Raw genomic sequence first — 19,935 nt, 5'->3', positions numbered from 1 at the left:
TGCAGCAGGAAGTTACTCGTAGCCCCGCCTCCACGTCCACGACAGGTACACCATGCAGCGAGCACCACTGGTGGGTGTGGTTTACATCACAGGTGGGAAACTGTACAGAGTATTTTTTTAAAGTAATTTACATTACTGTAAAATACTCTACCCTACAGTTGGTGTTTTTACTGTGTATTACTGTAAATGAAAAACACGATACCACAGTTTTTTTTTACAGTAAATACTCAGTTACCAGAATCATTTAAAAAAAAAAAAAGTGATACTGTTTTTCCATTTCCAGTAATATGTTGTTAAAACCACCGTCAATTTTACAGTAAAATTTGAGCGACTAAGCTGCCAGTTGTTTTACTGTAAAAGAACAACAAATCCTCCACACCACACCTGCGCTACGGACAGGCTAACCTCCTCCAACCTCAGAGGACAAAGCTACGAACAAAGGGAGACCGGGCTTTCTGCTCCGCCGCTCCCAGTCTGTGGAACGCTCTCCCTGATCACCTGAGGGCACCACAGACTGTGGATGCTTTTGAAAAAGGCTTAAAAACCCTTCTTTTTAAAAAAGCCTTTTTTTTTTTTTAGATATATGCATACTAGTTTTAGCTATTTGGCTGTTCTAGTTTTTGTTTTTATTTTATTTTTTATTATCTTTTTATTTTTTATTTTATTTTATTTTTTAATACACTGTAGCACTTTTGAGGTTGTTTACTCAATGTAAAGTGCTTTTTACAAATAAAATATATTATTATTATTAGTACTACTATCCATTTACTGTAATGTGTTGTAAAACAGTGGTCCCCAACCACCGGGCCGCACAAGAAATTTTTTTATTTTTTATTTTTTATTTTTTTAAATTAAATCAACATAAAAAACACAATATATACATTATATAGCAATACAGTCTGCATGGATACAGTCCGTAAGCACACATGATTGTATTTCTTTATGAAAAAGAAAAAGAAAAAAAAATGTTTTTTTTTTTTTTAATTTTCCGTGGGACAAGTTTTCAAGCGTCGACCGGCCGCACAAGAAATTATTATTATTATTTTTTATTTTATTTTTATTAAATTAAATCAACATAAAAAACACAATATATACATTATATATCAATACAGTCTGCAGGGATACAGTCCGTAAGCACACATGATTGTATTTCTTTATGAAAAAAAAAATAATACAATTTTTTTTATTTTTTTTTTTATTGTCCGTGGGACAAGTTTTCAAGCGTCGACCGGCCGCACAAGAATTTTTTTAATTTTTTAATTTTTTAATTTATTTATTTAAAAAAAAAAAAAAAATCAACATAAAAAACACAATATATACATTATATATCAATACAGTCTGCAGGGATACAGTCCGTAAGCACACATGATTGTATTTCTTTATGAAAAAAAAAAAAAAATAATATTTTTTTTTTTTAAATTGTCCGTGGGACAAGTTTTCAAGCGTCGACCGGCCGCACAAGAAATTATTATTATTTTTTTTTTTTTTAAATTAAATCAACATAAAAAACACAATATATACATTATATATCAATACAGTCTGCAGGGATACAGTCCGTAAGCACACATGATTGTATTTCTTTATGAAAAAAAAAAAAAAAAAAAATTTTTTTTTTTTAATTGTAATTGTAATTACAAGAAATGTATTTTTTTTTTTTTTTTTTTTTTAAATTAAATCAACATAAAAAACACAATATATACATTATATATCAATACAGTCTGCAGGGATACAGTCCGTAAGCACACATGATTGTATTTCTTTATGAAAAAAAAAAAAAAAAAAATATTTTTTTTTTTTTTTTTTTTAATTGTCCGTGGGACAAGTTTTCAAGCGTCGACTGGCCGCACAAGAAATTAATTTTTTTATTTTTTTATTTTTTTATTTTTTTATTTTTTTTAATTGTCCGTGGGAAAAGTTTTCAAGCGTCGACCGGCCGCACAAGAAATGTAATTTTTTTTTTTTTTTTTTTTTTTTTTTTAAATTAAATCTACATAAAAAACACAATATATACATTATATAGCAATACAGTCTGCAGGGATACAGTCCGTAAGCACACATGATTGTATTTCTTTATGAAAAAAAAAATATATATATATATAATTTTTTTTTAAATTGTCCGTGGGACAAGTTTTCAAGCGTCGACCGGCCGCACAAGAAATTATTATTATATTTTTTTTTTTAAATTAAATCAACATAAAAAACACAATATATACATTATATATCAATACAGTCTGCAGGGATACAGTCCGTAAGCACACATGATTGTATTTCTTTATAAAAAATAAAAAAAAAAAATTTTTTTTTTTTTTTTTTTTAATTGTCCGTGGGACAAGTTTTCAAGCGTCGACTGGCCGCACAAGAAATTAATTTTTTTATTTTTTTATTTTTTTATTTTTTTATTTTTTTATTTTTTTTAATTAAATCAACATAAAAAACACAATATATACATTATATATCAATACAGTCTGCAGGGATACAGTCCGTAAGCACACATGATTGTATTTCTTTATGAAAAAAAAAAAAAAAAATTGTTTTTTTTTTAATTGTCCGTGGGAAAAGTTTTCAAGCGTCGACCGGCCGCACAAGAAATGTAATTTTTTTTTTTTTTTTTTTTTTTTTTTTTTTTTAATTAAATCTACATAAAAAACACAATATATACATTATATATCAATACAGTCTGCAGGGATACAGTCCGTAAGCACACATGATTGTATTTCTTTATGAAAAAAAAAAAAATATATATATATATTTTTTTTTTAATTGTCCGTGGGACAAGTTTTCAAGCGTTGACCGGTCCGCAGCTACAAAAAGGTTGGGGACCACTGTTTTAAAATACATTACTCTAAATTAAAAAAATCTCTACCGCTGCTTTTTACGGTAAAATTCTGACTGAGATGTCAGGTTTGTTTTTTTACTGTTTATTACTGTAAATGAAAAAACGCATTAAAAAAACAACAGCTGAGTTGCCAGATTAAAAAAAAAAAAAAAAAAGTGGTACTGTTTTTTTTGTTGTAAATGGGAAAAAAACTCTACCACCGTTCTATTACGGTAACATTCTGGGGACTGAGCTGCCAGTTTTTACTGTGAAGTACTACAGTTGTTGTTTTCACGGTGCATTACTGTCATCTGAAAAACAGTACCACATTTTTTTTTTTGCGATTAAAAAAACTGACAACTCATATGTCAAAATAAAATCAAATAAAAAGTGGTACTGTTTTTTTCCCCATTTACTGTCATATGTTGTAAAAAAGTACTGTAAATGTTACAGTGAAATTCTGGCAAGTTTATTTTCCCAGTGTACATAAAGTGTGATCAAATGTTTGTATCATTGGGGCCCCTGAGGGCAGCCGTAGCTGCAACGTGGCCCTCAATGAAGCCAGTGTGAGATAGTGTACATGGAAAGATGGAGTGAGAAAGGAGAGTCTAATTTGTTGACCATGGATGAAGACCTGCTTCTTCTTCTTCTTCTTGCAGGCATGCAGACACAACTGCACACTCTGACACAACTAACCCAGGAGCTGCTGGACCAAAAGCACGCCCTCAAACCTCAAACCCAGGAGCTGCTGGACCAAAAGCACGCCCTCAAACCTCAAACCCAGGAGCTGCTGGACCAAAAGCACGCCCTCAAACCTCAAACCCAGGAGCTGCTGGACCAAAAGCACACCCTCAAACCTCAAACCCAGGAGCTGCTGGACCAAAAGCACGCCCTCAAACGTACCAATCATGCCCTGAATGCAGAGAGGACACACTCCAAGCAGGAGGTACTATCACATTTATGACATATATAATAACATTTATAACATATATAATAACATTTATGACATATATAATAACATTTATAACATATATAATAACATTTATGATACCCGGTATATATAATATTTATGACATATATAATAACATTTATAACATATATAATAACATTTATGACATATATAACAACATTTATGATATATGTATAACATTTATGACCTATATAATAAAATGTATGACATATATAAAAACATTTATGATATATATATAATAACATTCATGACATATATATTAACATTTATGACCTATATAATAACATTTATAACCTATATAATAACATTTATGACATATATAAAACATTTATGATATATATAATAACATTTATGACATATATATATATAATAACATTTATAACCTATATAATAACATTTATGACATATATAACAACATTTATCATATATGTATAATAACATTTATGACCTATATAATAAAATGTATGACATATATAAAAACATTTATGATATATATAACATTTATGACCTATATAATAAAATTTATGACATATATAAAAACATTTATGATATATATAATAACATTTATGACATATATAATAACATTTATGACATATATATTAACATTTATGACCTAAATAATAACATTTATAACTTATATAATAACATTTATGACATATATAATAACATTTATGATATATATATATATCATAAATATATATATTTATGATATAACATTTATGACATATATATATAACATTTATGACCTATATAATAACATTTATAAGCTATATAATAACATTTATAACATATATAATAACATTTATGACATATATATATATATATATAATAAAATGTAAGACATATATAAAAACATTGATGATATATATAATAACATTTATGACATTATTTATGACATATAATAACAATTATGACATATATAATAACATTTATAATATATATATAACAACATTTATGACATATATAATGACATTTATGATATATTTAATAACATTTATGACATGTATGATAACATTTATGGTATATATAATAACATTTATGATACCCGGTATATATAATATTTATGATATATATAAAAACAATTATGACATATATAATAACATTTATGATGTATATAATGACATTTATGATATATTTAATAACATTTATGACATATATAATAACATTCATGACATTTATGATAACATTCATGACATTTATGATAACATTTATGGTATATATAATAACATTTATGACATTATTTATGACATATAATAACAATTATGACATATATAATAACATTTATAATATATATAACAACATTTATGACATATATAATGACATTTATGATATATTTAATAACATTTATGACATGTATGATAACATTTATGTTATATATAATAACATTTATGATACCCGGTATATATAATATTTATGATATATATAAAAACAATTATGACATATATAATAACATTTATGATGTAAATAATGACATTTATGATATATTTAATAACATTTATGACATATATAATAACATTCATGACATTTATGATAACATTCATGACATTTATGATAACATTTATGGTATATATAATAACATTTATGACATATAATAACATTTATGATGCATATAATAACAGTACATTCATATCTTGTGAGCTGCTCCTTTGCACGAGAGGGGAGAAAACCAACCGAGGGAGAGAAGGTATAGGGGCGGTGGTGTAGTGGTACACGCTGCTGCTTTCCTGCAGAAGGAATGGGTTCGATTCCCGACCAGCGCCCCAACACCCAGCCCTTGGAGAGACTGTTTTAGTCCTCCGCTTCAGGCTCTTTCACAATTTAAGTTAAATACACATTTCCATGCAATGTTATGCTAATTGGCCTCGGTAACATACTAATTGGTGTGTATTCCACACGTCCCGTCTTCCTGCCTGTGGCTCGGCCATGCGTGCTTCTCATCATGGCGGTCTCACGCTGCGTCCTCACACCTGGACGCCCCGCTTTCATCGGCCTCACTAAGGCGGCGGCGGTGTGTTGCACACGTGTGCTTCGGCGTGGCGTTCCTCACATCCAATGCCAGAAGCAGTGATGTGCGGATCCATTCGGAAATACCACTTCTTTGTGCTCCGATACGGATTCTCAAATGAAGAGATGTCCATTTTGGTGCGTTAGTTGAGGGGTGTCCCAGGTGCGCTGCAGTTTTGGAAGCCCACAGCATGTTGTCAAGAAAAGAAAAAAAAAACAGCAGTAAAAATGTAGTGAAAAAAAGAGCAAAGAGATGTAATGTAATGAGAAAGTAGCTGAAAATGTCATACAAAATGATTACAAATTCCTACAAAAATATGCAGCGGACATTTTGATATTTTCTGGGTTTTGTCAGTTTTGTATTGTAAGTTACAAATTGTGTTCTTATTAGTAGAGATGTCCGGCTTTTACACACACATAGGTGAATGCGAGGCATACTTGGTCAACAGCCATACAGGTCACACTGATGGTGGCCATATAAACAATTTTATCACAAACAAGAATGACAAACACATTTCGAGAGAACATCCGCACCGTAACACAGTGATTGTGCGTGCTGCTGCTCCACTAATAGTACTAACCTTTAACACTTCATTTTACTCATTTTCATTCATTACTAGTTTCTATGTAACTGTTTTTATATTGTTTTACTTTCTTTTTTATTCAAGAAAATGTTTTTAATTTATTTTTCTTATTTTATTTGATTCATTTTTTAAAAAAGTACCTTATCTTCACCATACCTGGTTGTCCAAATTAGGCATATTAATGTGTTAATTCCACGACTGCATATATCGGTATCGGTTGATATCGGTATCTGTAATTAAAGAGTTGGACAATATCGGCATATCGGATATCGGCAAAAAGCCATTATCGGACATCCCTAGTCTTAGTCATTAAAATGTTAAAAACAAGTCAAATTATTTTTTTATTTTTTGTATTTAACGCTTACAGTAAATCTCTACAGTATATCAACTTTAAGTTGATATAAAATAAAAAAAAAAAAAAGGTTTTATGCCTTTTCTGTCAAGACAACTTTGTTTTATATAATAAAAGTGAAATATGCAGTATTTCCCCCACTGCCCAAAACATTCAGAAAGCAATGTTTGATGTGAAGTCATTAGAGCCTTAAAAACATCAATAATGCAAGACACCATTGATGTTAATGCATTGTTATTTTTGAGTAATCACAGTGAAAAGATAAATAAAATCCCATTAAATATATTTAGGATACAAAAGGTGCTCCACTCAAAGTGATACATTTGTATTAGGTTTTTTTTTTACTTTCAACACTTAAGTTACGAGATCAACTTCAGATATATCTGTCCATTTTACGTTTGAACTAGAGATGTCCGATAATATCGGCCGATATATGCGTTAAAATGTAATATCGGAAATTATCGGTATCGTTTTTTTTATTATCGGTATCGTTTTTTTTTTTTTTTTTAATTAAATCCACATAAAAAACACAATATACACTTACAATTAGTGCACCAAGCCAAAAAACCTCCCTCCCCCATTTACACTCATTCACACAAAAGGGTTGTTTCTTTCTGTTATTAATATTCTGCTTCCTACATTATATATCAATATATATCAATACAGTCTGCAAGGGATACAGTCCGTAAGCACACATGATTGTGCGTGCTGCTGCTCCACTAATAGTACTAACCTTTAACAGTTAATTTTACTCATTTTCATTCATTACTAGTTTCTATGTAACTGTTTTTATATTGTTTTACTTTCTTTTGTATTCAAGAAAATGTTTTTAATTTATTTATCTTATTTTATTTTATTTTTTTTTAAAAAACAACCTTATCTTCACCATACCTGGTTGTCCAAATTAGGCATAATAATGTGTTAATTCCACGACTGTATATATCGGTATCGGTTGATATCGGTATCGGTAATTAAAGAGTTGGACAATATCGGATATTGTCCGATACCTTTAAGTACCCTGGGGGTACTTAAAGGTATGCCAAGGGGTACGTGAGATTTTTTTAAAATATTCTAAAAATAGCAACAATTCAAAAATCCTTTAAATATAAATAAAAAACTATATTTTTTCCAAATAGTTGAAGAAAGACCACTACAAATGAGCAATATTTTGCACTGTTATACAATTTAATAAATCAGAAACTGATGACATAGTGCTGTGTTTTACTTCTTTATCTCTATTTTTCAACCAAAAATGCTATGCTCTGAATAGGGGGTACTTGAATTAAAAAAAAAATTCACACTTAAGTTATGAGATCAACTTCAGATATATCTGTCCATTTTACGTTTGAACTAGAGATGTCCGATAATATCGGCTTGCCGATATTAAAAAAAACAAAAAAAAACGATACCGATAATAAAAAACGATACCGATAATTTCCGATATTACATTTTAACGCATATATCGGCAAAAAAAAACAAAAAACGATACCGATAATAAAAAAACGATACCGATAATTTCCGATATTACATTTTAACGCATATATCGGCAAAAAAAAACAAAAAACAATATCGATAATAAAAAACGATACCGATAATTTCCGATATTACATTTTAACGCATATATCGGCAAAAAAAACAAAAAACGATTCCGATAATAAAAAAACGATACCGATAATTTCCGATATTACATTTTAACGCATATATCGGCATTATAACGATATATGCATATATCGGCATTTATCGGCTTGCCGATATTATCGGCCGATATATGCGTATCGTTTTTTTATTTTTTTTTAATTTATTTTTTTTTAAATTAAATCAACATAAAAAACACTTACACTGTTATACAATTTAATAAATCAGAAACTGATGACATAGTGCTGTATTTTACTTCTTTATCTCTATTTTTCAACCAAAAATGCTATGCTCTGAATAGGGGGTACTTGAATTTTAAAAAAAAATTCACAGGGGGTACATCGCTGAAAAAAGGTTGAGAACCACTGGTGTAGTCAATAGTGCGATTTGCAATAAAGAGGATTGGATCGGATGACTCGTGAAAGCTGTCCCCGTGTCTTCCTGCCAGGCGGACTCCGAGCGGTCCTCTCCCCGTGCGTCGGCCTACGAGGACAGGCTGAAGGAGAAGGATGCACTGCTGCACACCGCCGAGGTCAATTAGATTATTGCAATGAAGTCCATTTGTATTGTCGTGGACGGCGAGGAGATGGTCACGTGTCTTTGTCCTCACAGGACGAGGTGAAGCGCTTGAGAGCGCGCCTGGAAGAAGCGGCCAAAGAAAACAAGAGACTTGACGGGGAACTCGCCAAGACCGGAGGGATGAGCCCGGACGACCGGTAAGGCAGTAGAGCGGTTTAAAAAAAATGTAACTTAGATATTGGGTTTCACGATGTAAAGTGCTTTGAGTCACTAGAGAAAAGCGCTATATAAATTCCCTTCACTTCACTGTTATGGAATATGATATTTATTGTTGTTTAACATCTAGTTTGATACACACAAATATTATTATTAATATCAATCAATATTTCTAGCTCTAATTAGTTTTAAAGGCCTACTGAAAGCCACTACTACCGACCACGCAGTCTGATAGTTTATATATCAATGATGAAATCTTAACATTATAACACATGCCAATACGGCCGGGTTAACTTACAAAGTGACATTTTAAATTTGCCGCTAAACTTCCGGTTCGAAACGCCTCTGAGGATGACGTATGCGCGTGACGTAGCCCGGGGAACACGGGTATGCCTTCCCCATTGAATACAATACAAAAAAGCTCTGTTTTCATTTCATAATTCCACAGTATTCTGGACATCTGTGTTCGTGAATCTGTTGCAATTATGTTCATTGCATTATGGAGAAAGAAGCTGAGCAAGCAAAGAAGAAAGTTGTTGGTGCGAAACGGACGTATTTTTCGAACGTAGTCAGCAACAACAGTACACAGCCGGCTCGTCTTTGTTTACATTCCCGAAAGATGCAGTCAAGATGGAAGAACTCGGATAACAGAGACTCTAACCAGGAGGACTTTTGACTTCGATACACAGACGCCTGTAGAGAACTGGGACAACACAGACTTACCAGGATTACTTTGATTTGGATGACAAAGACGCAGACGTGCTACCGTGAGTATGCAGCTTTGGCTTCTAAACATTTGATCGCTTGACCGTATGTGCGCAACTTTTTTTTTTGCGTATGTACGTAACTTTTTAAAAATATATAAGCTTTATGAACCTTGGGTTAGGTGAACAGTCTTTTGGGCTGAGTGCCTTTAAAGGCCTACTGAAATGAATTTTTTTTATTTAAACGGGGATAGCAGATCCATTCTATGTGTCATACTTGATCATTTCGCGATATTGCCATATTTTTGCTGAAAGGATTTAGTAGAGAACAACGACGATAAAGATCGCAACTTTTGGTATCTGATAAAAAAGAAAGCCTTGCCCCTACCGGAAGTAGCGTGACGTAGTCAGTTGATAGCCTCCTCGCATTTTCCTATTGTTTTCAACGAAGTTAGAGCGATTCGGACCGAGGAAGCGACGATTACCCCATTAATTTGAGCGAGGATGAAAGATTCGTGGATGAGGAACGTGAGAGTGAAGGACTAGAATGCAGTGCAAGACATATCTTTTTTTCGCTCTGACCGTAACTTAGGTACAAGCTGGCTCATTGGATTCCACACTCTCTCCTTTTTCTATTGTGGATCACGGATTTGTATTTCAAACCATATCCTCTTGAAAATGAGAGTCCAGAACGCGAAATGGACATTCACAGTGCCTTTTACCTCCACGACAATACATCGACGAAACACTTTAGCTACGGAGCTAACGTGATAGCATCGTGCTTAACTGCATATAGAAACAAAATAAATAAACCCCTGACTGGAAGGATAGACAGAAGATCGACAATACTATTAAACCATGGACATGTAAATACACGGTTAATGCTTTCCAGCCTGGCGAAGGTTAACAATGCTGTTGCTAACGGCGCCGTTGAAGCTAACTTAGCAACCGGACCTCACAGAGGTATGCTAAAAACATTAGCTATCCACCTACGCCAGCCAGCCCTCATCTGCTCCATCAACACCCGTGCTCACCTGCGTTCCAGCGATCGACGGTGCGACGAAGGACTTCACCCGATCACAGATGCGGTCGGCGAGACGGAGGAAGTTAAGGTGAGTTCGGCTGCTAGCGCGTCTGCTATCCATCTCAAAGTCCTCCTGGCTGTGTTGCTGCAGCCCGCCGCTAATACACCGATCCCACCTGCAACTTTCTTCTTTGCAGTCTCCATTGTTCATTAAACAAATTGCAAAAGATTCAACAACACAGATGTCCAGAATACTGTGGAATTATGAAATGAAAACAGAGCTTTTTTGTATTGTATTCCATCAACCGTTTACGTCACGCGCATACGTCATCATACCTAGACGTTTTCAACCGGAAGTGTGGCGGGAAATTTAAAATGTCACTTTACTAATCTAACCCGGCCGTATTGGCATGTGTTGCAATGTTAAGATTTCATCATTGATATATAAACTATCAGACTGCGTGGTCGCTAGTAGTGGCTTTCAGTAGGCCTTTAATGAGTTGTACTGCATTCATCTCTGGTCAGGTTCATGAAGGTTTGAATTATCTTCAAGTTCCTTTAAAGGCCTATTGAAATGAGATTTTCATATTTAAACGGGGATAGCACGTCCAATCTATGTGTCATACTTGATCATTTCGCGATATTGCCATATTTTTGCTGAAAGGATTTAGTAGAGAACATAGACGATAAAGTTGGCAACTTTTGCTCGCTGATAAAAAAAGCCTTGCCTGTACCGGAAGTAGCGTGACGTCACCGGTTGTGGAGCTCCTCACATCTGCACATTGTTTACAATCATGGCCACCAGCAGCGAGAGCGATTCGGACCGAGAAAGCGACGATTACCCCATTAATTTGAGCGAGGATGAAAGATTCGTGGATGAGGAAAGTGAGAGTGAAGGACTAGAGGGCAGTGGAAGCGATTCGGATAGGGAAGATGCTGCGAGAGGTGGGTGGGACCTGATATTCAAAACAGTAAATAAACACAAGACATATATATACTCTATTAGCCACAACACAACCAGGCTTATATTTAATATGCCGCGTAACAAACTCCTCCCCCCTCCCGTCCATATAACCCGCCAATACAAATCAAACACCCGCACAACACACTCAATCCCACAGCCCAAAGTACCGTTCACCTCCACAAAGTTCATACAGCACATATATTTCCCCAAAGTTACGTACGTGACATGCACATAGCGGCACGCATGTACGGGCAAGCGATCAAATGTTTGGAAGCCGCAGCTGCGTACTCACGGTACCGCGTATCCAACTCAAAGTCCTCCCGGTAAGAGTCTCTGGTTGTCCCGGTTCTCCACAGGCCAATGGTAAAGCTTGACTTGTCATCTTTCGCGAATGTAAACAATGAAACACCGGCTACGTGTTTGTGTTGCTGCAGCCGGCCGCAAATACACCGCTTCCCACCTACAGCTTTCTTCCTTGCTGTCTCCATTGTTCATTAAACAAGTTGCAAAAGATTCACCAACACAGATGTCCAGAATACTGTGGGATTTTGCGATGAAAACCGACGACTTAATAGCTGGCCACAACGCTGTCCCAAAATGTCCGCTACAATCCGTGACGTCACGCGCATGTTGTCATCATACCTAGACGTTTTCGGCGGGATATTTCGCGGGAAATTTAAAATGTCACTTTATAAGTTAACCCGGCCGTATCGGCATGTGTTGCAATGTTAAGATTTCATCATTGATATATAAACTATCAGACTGCGTGGTCGCTAGTAGTGGCTTTCAGTAGGCCTTTAATAACAATTATTCAACAAATGTTTCCCCATGAATTTGTTTCAGTACAAAACATGCGTCGAATTAAATTCAAGGTGATTTAAATTTACAATGAGTGAAAGGTTAAAAAAAAAAGTGATTATTATTACATGACTTATTGCACATGTTAGTTATCTTTGAAAAGATGGCCACAGAGCATAAGTGAACATGGTGTCTGTCCGCAGCCTTCAAGTGCAGCAGCAGGCCCTGCTGGTCTTGCAGGAGAATCACTTCCTGAGCCAAGAGCTGGAGGCGCTGCATGTTAAGACCAAGGACCACCACAGCAAACACCTGGCTGAAGGTACGCCGGCCCCTCATCCCACCCACGGCCTTCACTGAATTCATGTACCTGAAGTGTTTGCCAACTACATTATTTTTGACATCAAATGTCCCTGACAATCATGTCGGTTCAAACATTTGTGTGTGAAAATCATGTTTGGTAAAATATGCGGTATTCAAATTCTCTGTAGAAAATCAGTACAGAAATAGTTAAGATTAATAACAATAATTAACGTAAAAACCATAAAACGTTAACTTGAACTATAACAGATCAAACATTATTGCAGCACACAGGGCCGGCCCGTAGCATAGGCCGTATAGGCAAATGCTAAGGGCGCCGTCCATCAGGGGGCGCCACGCCAGTGCCACAAATGTTGGAGAAAAAAAAAAAGAAAAAAAGTTGGTACTATTATTTCTAAATACAAAAAATAATCCCACGTTAATTAAAATGCAAAGTAAAGCCTATTTAATAGAAATATTATTTGTTACAACATTACGCCCCCTCCCCCCACACGGTGCGCCCCCTCCCTTCCCGTATCATGACTCTTACCACATCAAAAAAATCAACACGAGATGTCAAAACGGCCAAAACTGTCAGGTGCACAGGGAAGAAAAAAGAGAAAAGAGGAGGAGAAACGAGAAAAAGACAGAGGTGGCAGGTAGGTTACGTTAGCCTACATGAAATTATTTGTCTGTTACAGAATGTGATAGTAACCTGGCTTTTTAGCATTAAGCTAATGTTACATGATTCGGCAATTGCTAATCAATAAATAGCTAGTTCTGTTTTAACGTCGGGTTAATATTGTGAAGGGGGCTAAATTGTTATGGAAAATAATAATGTAATTACAGTACTCCCACCTTACATTCCTCAGGGACATTTGTATTAGATCTTTTAAGCAGGTGTTTTTTGTTGACATTGTTATTGCCTTCTGGTTAGCTAATGTTTGCCCTGCAGGTAATAGTCACTTTTCCACCCCTTTATATATTAGGTATAGTTGTAAGCCTAGTTGTTAAAGTGCACATCATTAATGTTAATTAAGCAATATCACATGAGAGGGAATGCTGTTTTTTAATTTGAGCACTGCTGTGATTCGGTTAAAGATAATCATAACATAACATTCTCATATAATATGTTCATTTGCTTTCTTTAAGTAAAAAAAAAAAGGTCAAAGACAAAGCTATTCGGTTTCTTGTGAGTATATACACTTCACTGCCGATGTGGGGGGAAGGGGGGGGGCGCCACCTAAAATCTTGCCTAGGGCGCCAGATTGGTTAGGGCCAGGCCTGGTAGCACCAAGGTTTTGACAAGGCTGGTTACGATTATTCAAACATGAATAACTTAAAAATTATAGTTTGTAGCACAAACAAATAGAGCACGTTTGGGGTGATTTGGACTCGGTGGGGGGGCCAACGTCACACAGGTATGTCGTGCAGCAGTGGTCCCCAACCACCGGTCCGGGGACCGGTACCGGTCCGTGACGCATTTGCTACCGGGCCTCTATTGTCCTTACTGGAGGACTGGCATTGCATTTCCTGCCTCTTTGGAAGACTCGTTTCACATGACCGCAAACTTGACACCTCATTGGCTGCTTCTGAGACATCCTGGATTGCTTCATTCTTGATTTACTGGAAGTGGATCTTTGGTTTTGAAACAAGAAATATTTATTTGTTTCACATCTAGTCTTAGACTTAGATCGGTCACATCTAGGCTTAGACTTAGATCGGTCACATCTAGTCTTGGACTTAGATCGGTCACATCTAGTCTTAGACTTAGATCGGTCACATCTAGTCTTAGACTTAGATCGGTCACATCTAGTCTTGGACTTAGATCGGTCACATCTAGTCTTAGACTTAGATCGATCACATCTAGTCTTAGACTTAGATCGGTCACATCTAGTCTTAGACTTAGATTGGTCACATCTAGTCTTAGACTTAGATCGGTCACATCTAGTCTTAGACTTAGATCGATCACATCTAGTCTTAGACTTAGATCGATCACATCTAGTCTAGGACTTAGATTGGTCACATCTAGTCTTAGACTTGGATTGGTCACATCTAGTCTAGCGGCTGGTGCCAAAACCCCAAATATTTATAGTCCAACACCAGGAGGGTGTGCCTGGGCAAGAATGGTTTCGCCCTATGGTAGTGATGAAAACAACTGTTGAGATGCAAACAAGACAATCGTACTGTCAAAGCCTACGACAGTCGTCAGCATTAAAGTATCGTGTGGCAGAACAATCTCTGTGGATCGACTACTCCCAGTCCAGAATAGTGAATTAGCATTCCATTCAGTTGTAAACAAATGGCCCAAATGGCATTCTGGTCACTTTCTGTGAGCAGAATGTTTGTAACTCTTATTTGTTGGAGGCTAAATTGCAGGGTATTCTAGGAATGGTTGAAAGGACAGTGTTGTATGTGGGAGACAGGTGGTGTCGCAGACCACCTCCTCTGTTCAGGGATGGTTTTTCAACTGGTTCTGCCTGAGGTGCAGGTAGACCTGAAGAGTCTGCACGTTCATGCCGTGCCATGTGTCGGCTTTGTGCTTGTTTTGTTTCCCCAATATATGAATCAGTGCATTCCTCTGTTTATTACATTTTAATATTTTATGTTTTTGCACTCCTTTTTAAAGTATAATGGCTATTGCAGTATTGTATTCCTCCGACCAGGCTCGTTTTTAAAAGTGCTCTATAAAGGATCAAACTGAATCATGTTCTCGTTATTTTCTTGCCGCAGTGTCCAAAGTGTCCAAGCAGCTGATGCTGACGGAGGCGGAGAACCAGCGTTTGCAGGAGGAGCTGGACGGGAGCCGGAGGGAGGAGCAGAGCCAGAGGAAGGAGGTGCTCCGTCTGCGAGGCCTCCTCAAGGACGCCGTCGCCTGGGAGGAACACCGCAACATTGCTGGGAGACTCAGGCGGTGAGATGTCACGCATCTACAATTTGGCCCAGATCTAAATGAGTTACATGGACATTCTACGTTATGAAACTTATTTTTCTCCGTACCTCCAAAGTACTCAATGACGAATGTGCAGCCTTTGACTTTTGAGGTCAGTTTTTATACGGCGGTGGAAAAGTGGTTTTCAAGGATTTATTCTCCTCAAATGAAGCATTGGACTTTTTCCAGATGCATGGGAAGTAGAAACACATCTTTAGTCTCCAGGAATACTCAACTATGTCATTGATGTTGACCTGTGTTAGAATAATTGCTTATAAATTATCACAAAAACTTTGTTACCTTTGAGTGCCCGGTGAGAAGACAAAAGCTGTCCCCAAGAAAGCACGGATCCCAGGACTAAATGACTACAGGCCGGTCGCGCTGACGTCTGTGGTCATGAAGTCCTTGCCCCACCTTAAGGACATCACCACCCCCCTCCTGGACCCACTGCAGTTCGCCTACAGAGCCAACAGGTCTGTGGATGATGCAGTGAACCTGGGGCCGTACTTATCAAGCTTCTTAGAGTGCCATTTTACACTTAAGTCCTGAGAATTTGCGAAGTTTAGTCCTACTCTCAAACTTAAGAATAAAAGCTTTTTATCAACGTTCTTAAGTCTAAGAATCACTCCTACTCTCCACGATATTTAAGAGACCTTCAGAGGTGTCTTAAGTGGTTAGGAATTGCCAGCAGGGGATGGCACTGAGGCGAGAGAGACGTGCGCCAACGTTCAGGGAACGGAACAATGTTTTGTTTTTTTTTGATGACGAGCAGCTGATCAAACGGTATCGTTTAGACAGAGCGGATATTATTTTTGTCACAGATTTAATACTTTTCGATTCCTTGTTGATTTCTGCATGTGTCTGCAGTGGGCTAGTATATATAGAGCAGTGGTCACCAACCTTTTTGAAAGCAAGAGCTACTACTTGGGTAGTGATTAATGCGAAGGGCTACCAGTTTGATACACACTGAAATAAATTGCCAGAAATAGCCAATTTGCTCAATTTACCTTTAACTCTATGTTATTATTAATAATGAATGATATTTACTCTTAATTGAACGGTTTAAAAGAGGAGAAAACACGAAAAAAAATGACAATTAAATTTTGAAACATAGTTTATCTTCAATTTCGACGCTTTAAAATTCAAAATTCAACCGAAAAAAAGAAGAGAAAAACTAGCTAATTCTAATCTTTTTGAAAAAATTTAAAAAATAATTTATGGAACATCATTAGTAATTTTTCCTGATTAAGATTAATTTTAGAATTTTGATGACATGTTTTAAATAGGTTAAAATCAAATCTACACTTTGTTAGAATATATAACAAATTGGACCAAGCTATATTTCTAACAAAGACGAATCATTATTTCTTCTAGATTTTCCAGAACAAAAATTTTAAAAGAAATTCAAAAGACTTTGAAATAAGATTTAAATTTGATTCTACAGATTTTCTAGATTTGCCAGAATAATTTTTTTGAATTTTAATCATAATAAGTTTGAAGAAATATTTCACAAATCTTCTTTATCGAAAAAACAGAAGCTAAAATTAAGAATTAAATTAAAATGTATTTATTATTCTTTACAATAAATAAATAAAAATTACTTGAACATTGATTTAAATGGTCAGGAAAGAAGAGGAAGGCATTTAAAAGGTAAAAAGGTATATGTGTTTAAAAATCCTAAAATCATTTTTAGGGTTGTATTTTTTCTCTACAATTGTCTTTCTGAAAGTTATAAGAAGCAAAGTAAAAAAATGTATGAATTTATTTAAACAAGTGAAGACCAAGTCTTTAAAATATTTTCTTGGATTTTCAAATTCTATTTGAGTTTTGTCTCTCTTAGAATTAAAAATGTCGGGCAAAGCGAGACCAGCTTGCTAGTAAATAAATACAATTTAAAAAATAGAGGCAGCTCACTGGTAAGTGCTGCTATTTGAGCTATTTTTAGAACAGGCCAGCGGGCTACTCATCTGGTCCTTACGGGCTACCTGGTGCCCGCGGGCACCGCGTTGGTGACCCCTGATATAGAGCCACCCACACCAGTTTCAAATGAGTTGCCTAATTAATGAATTGGAAAGAAAATGTTATGACAGTAGCGTATGTGTGTGGCCGTGAGGTGAGTGACGTCAGTGAGTGTGTGGGCGAGAGAAGAGAGGGAGCGGTAGCGTGAGTGCCGGCGGGGACTAGTTTGTTTTGTATTATTTTGTAGTTTATTGTCAAAATATACACTCCCATTGTCCACTTCAATATTTCCAAGATATTTCTTTATTCTTAGACAACGGATTCCCTTCCGTGATTGGTCATTTCTACGGACACAGAAATGACGTCACCTAAAATTGCGTTTACGGCACATAGTAATGTCGTAATTCAGCTCTGAGTGTGACACTTAAGATTCAGTCCTACACTTCGCTGAAAGTGTGAGTAAGACGCTTGATAACTAACTTTTAAGTGCAGCTTTCAGCGAAGAATTGATTTACTCTTAAGTCAACTCTTAGCAGACTTCTTAGGAGTCATTCTAAGAAGCTTGATAAGTACGGCCCCTGGCCCTCCACTCCATCCTGGAGCATCTGGACTCCCCAGGAACCTACGCTAGGATCCTGTTTGTGGACTTCAGCTCTGCCTTCAACACCATCCTCCCTGGACTGCTACGAGACAAGCTCTACCAGCTCAGCGTGCCCGACTCCCTCTGCAGTTGGATCAATGACTTCCTGACAGACCGAAGACAGCACGTGCGGCTGGGGAAGATTGTCTCGGACAGTCGAACCACGAACACTGGTACTCCTCAGGGCTGTGTACTCTCCCCCTGGCTCTTCTCCCTGTATACAAACTGCTGCACCTCCAGTCACCAATCCGTAAAACTGCTCAAGTTTGCGGATGACACCACCCTCGTCGGGCTCATCTCGGATGGCGATGAGTCCGCCTACAGGAGAGCGGTGGACCGGCTGGCGTCCTGGTGAGCTGAACGCCCAGAAAACAGTGGAGATGATCATGGACTTCAGGAAAGTCACAGCCCCACCATCCCCCCTCACCCTGATTGACTCTCCCACCCCCGTCACCATTGTGGACTCCTTCCGTTTCTTGGGCACCACCATCACCCAGGACCTCAAATGGGAGCCGACCATCAGCTCCCTCATCAAGAAGGCCCAGGAGAGGATGTACTTCCTGCGGCAGCTGAGGAAACTTAAGGTGCCGACCGAGATGCTGGTGCAGTTTTACTCAGCCATCATAGAGTCCATCCTGACCTCCTCCTTCACAGTGTGGTTCCCCGGCGCCACAGTCCAGGATAAGAATAGACTGCAGCGCATCGTACGTGCTGCGGAGAAGGTGATTGGCTGCAAGCTCCCATCCCTCCAGGACTTGTTCTCCTCCAGGACCAGGAGGCGTGTGGGTGGGATCACAGCTGACTCTTCTCACCCTGGACACACACTATTCTCCCCTCTCCCCTCAGGCAGGAGACTACGCTCCATCCAGACCCACACCTCCCGCCACCTGAACAGTTTTTTCCCCTCGGCCATCAGGCAAATGAACAATAACTCCTAACAATAGCTCCTTGAATCCCTTCTAAGTCTATCTGATAGCTCAGTCACAGCTCTTTTTATTACCAAATATGTGTTATATGTGTTTTATGTCGCACCATTGCACCAAGAGAAATTCCTAGTTTGTGAACCCGTTCTCAAACAATGGCAATGAAACTATTCTGATTCTGAAACCTACCAAGAAGAAGGCTCATGAAGGGTTTTCTGTGTTCTTTCTTGGTAATCAACAAAAAGATATTGTTCTAACCCAAGGACTTCAAAGCGGAGAGAAGGCAGGATCTGCCCAATTTCCAGACGACCTCTTTTTGAACCTCCTTTTTGAACCGGTTTACGAACGTCTTTTTGAACTATTTTGCGACCACTCCTGTTGAACTGTTCGGTAACCAAAGGCAACGCTGTTTACGACCCACTTCCCTCTGGAAGCATGTGGTCGGAGAAAGTCAAATAAAGAAGGAGGAGTGCAATCTTTCGCCAGAGATACAGTACAAGGGTACAGTGTACAGGCGACTCTCCTCAATATTGAGTCCAAATTGAATTATGTCTCTGTTTAATTCTTTGCCTCTTGTCTTGTTTAATAGATGTCATCAG

General features: G+C 36.9%; 1 protein-coding gene across 1 annotated transcript in view; it reads left to right on the top strand.

The window, feature by feature from the left end:
* Positions 1-19,935, top strand: part of LOC133662253 (centrosomal protein of 89 kDa-like) — a 90,947-nt gene that overhangs the window by 21,769 nt on the left and 49,243 nt on the right. Inside the window, 6 exon segments of the mRNA XM_062066084.1 lie at positions 1-45; positions 3,475-3,761; positions 8,809-8,892; positions 8,973-9,076; positions 12,789-12,904; positions 15,616-15,796. The exon segment at positions 1-45 is cut by the window's left edge and continues 138 nt beyond it. Coding sequence (XP_061922068.1) covers positions 1-45; positions 3,475-3,761; positions 8,809-8,892; positions 8,973-9,076; positions 12,789-12,904; positions 15,616-15,796 — 817 coding nt within the window.

This window comes from Entelurus aequoreus, linkage group LG02, assembly GCF_033978785.1.
Source record: "Entelurus aequoreus isolate RoL-2023_Sb linkage group LG02, RoL_Eaeq_v1.1, whole genome shotgun sequence".
NCBI lineage: Eukaryota > Metazoa > Chordata > Actinopteri > Syngnathiformes > Syngnathidae > Entelurus > Entelurus aequoreus.
The sequence above is the reverse complement of the archived record's forward strand: the minus strand, read 5'-3'. Positions and strand labels throughout refer to the sequence as shown.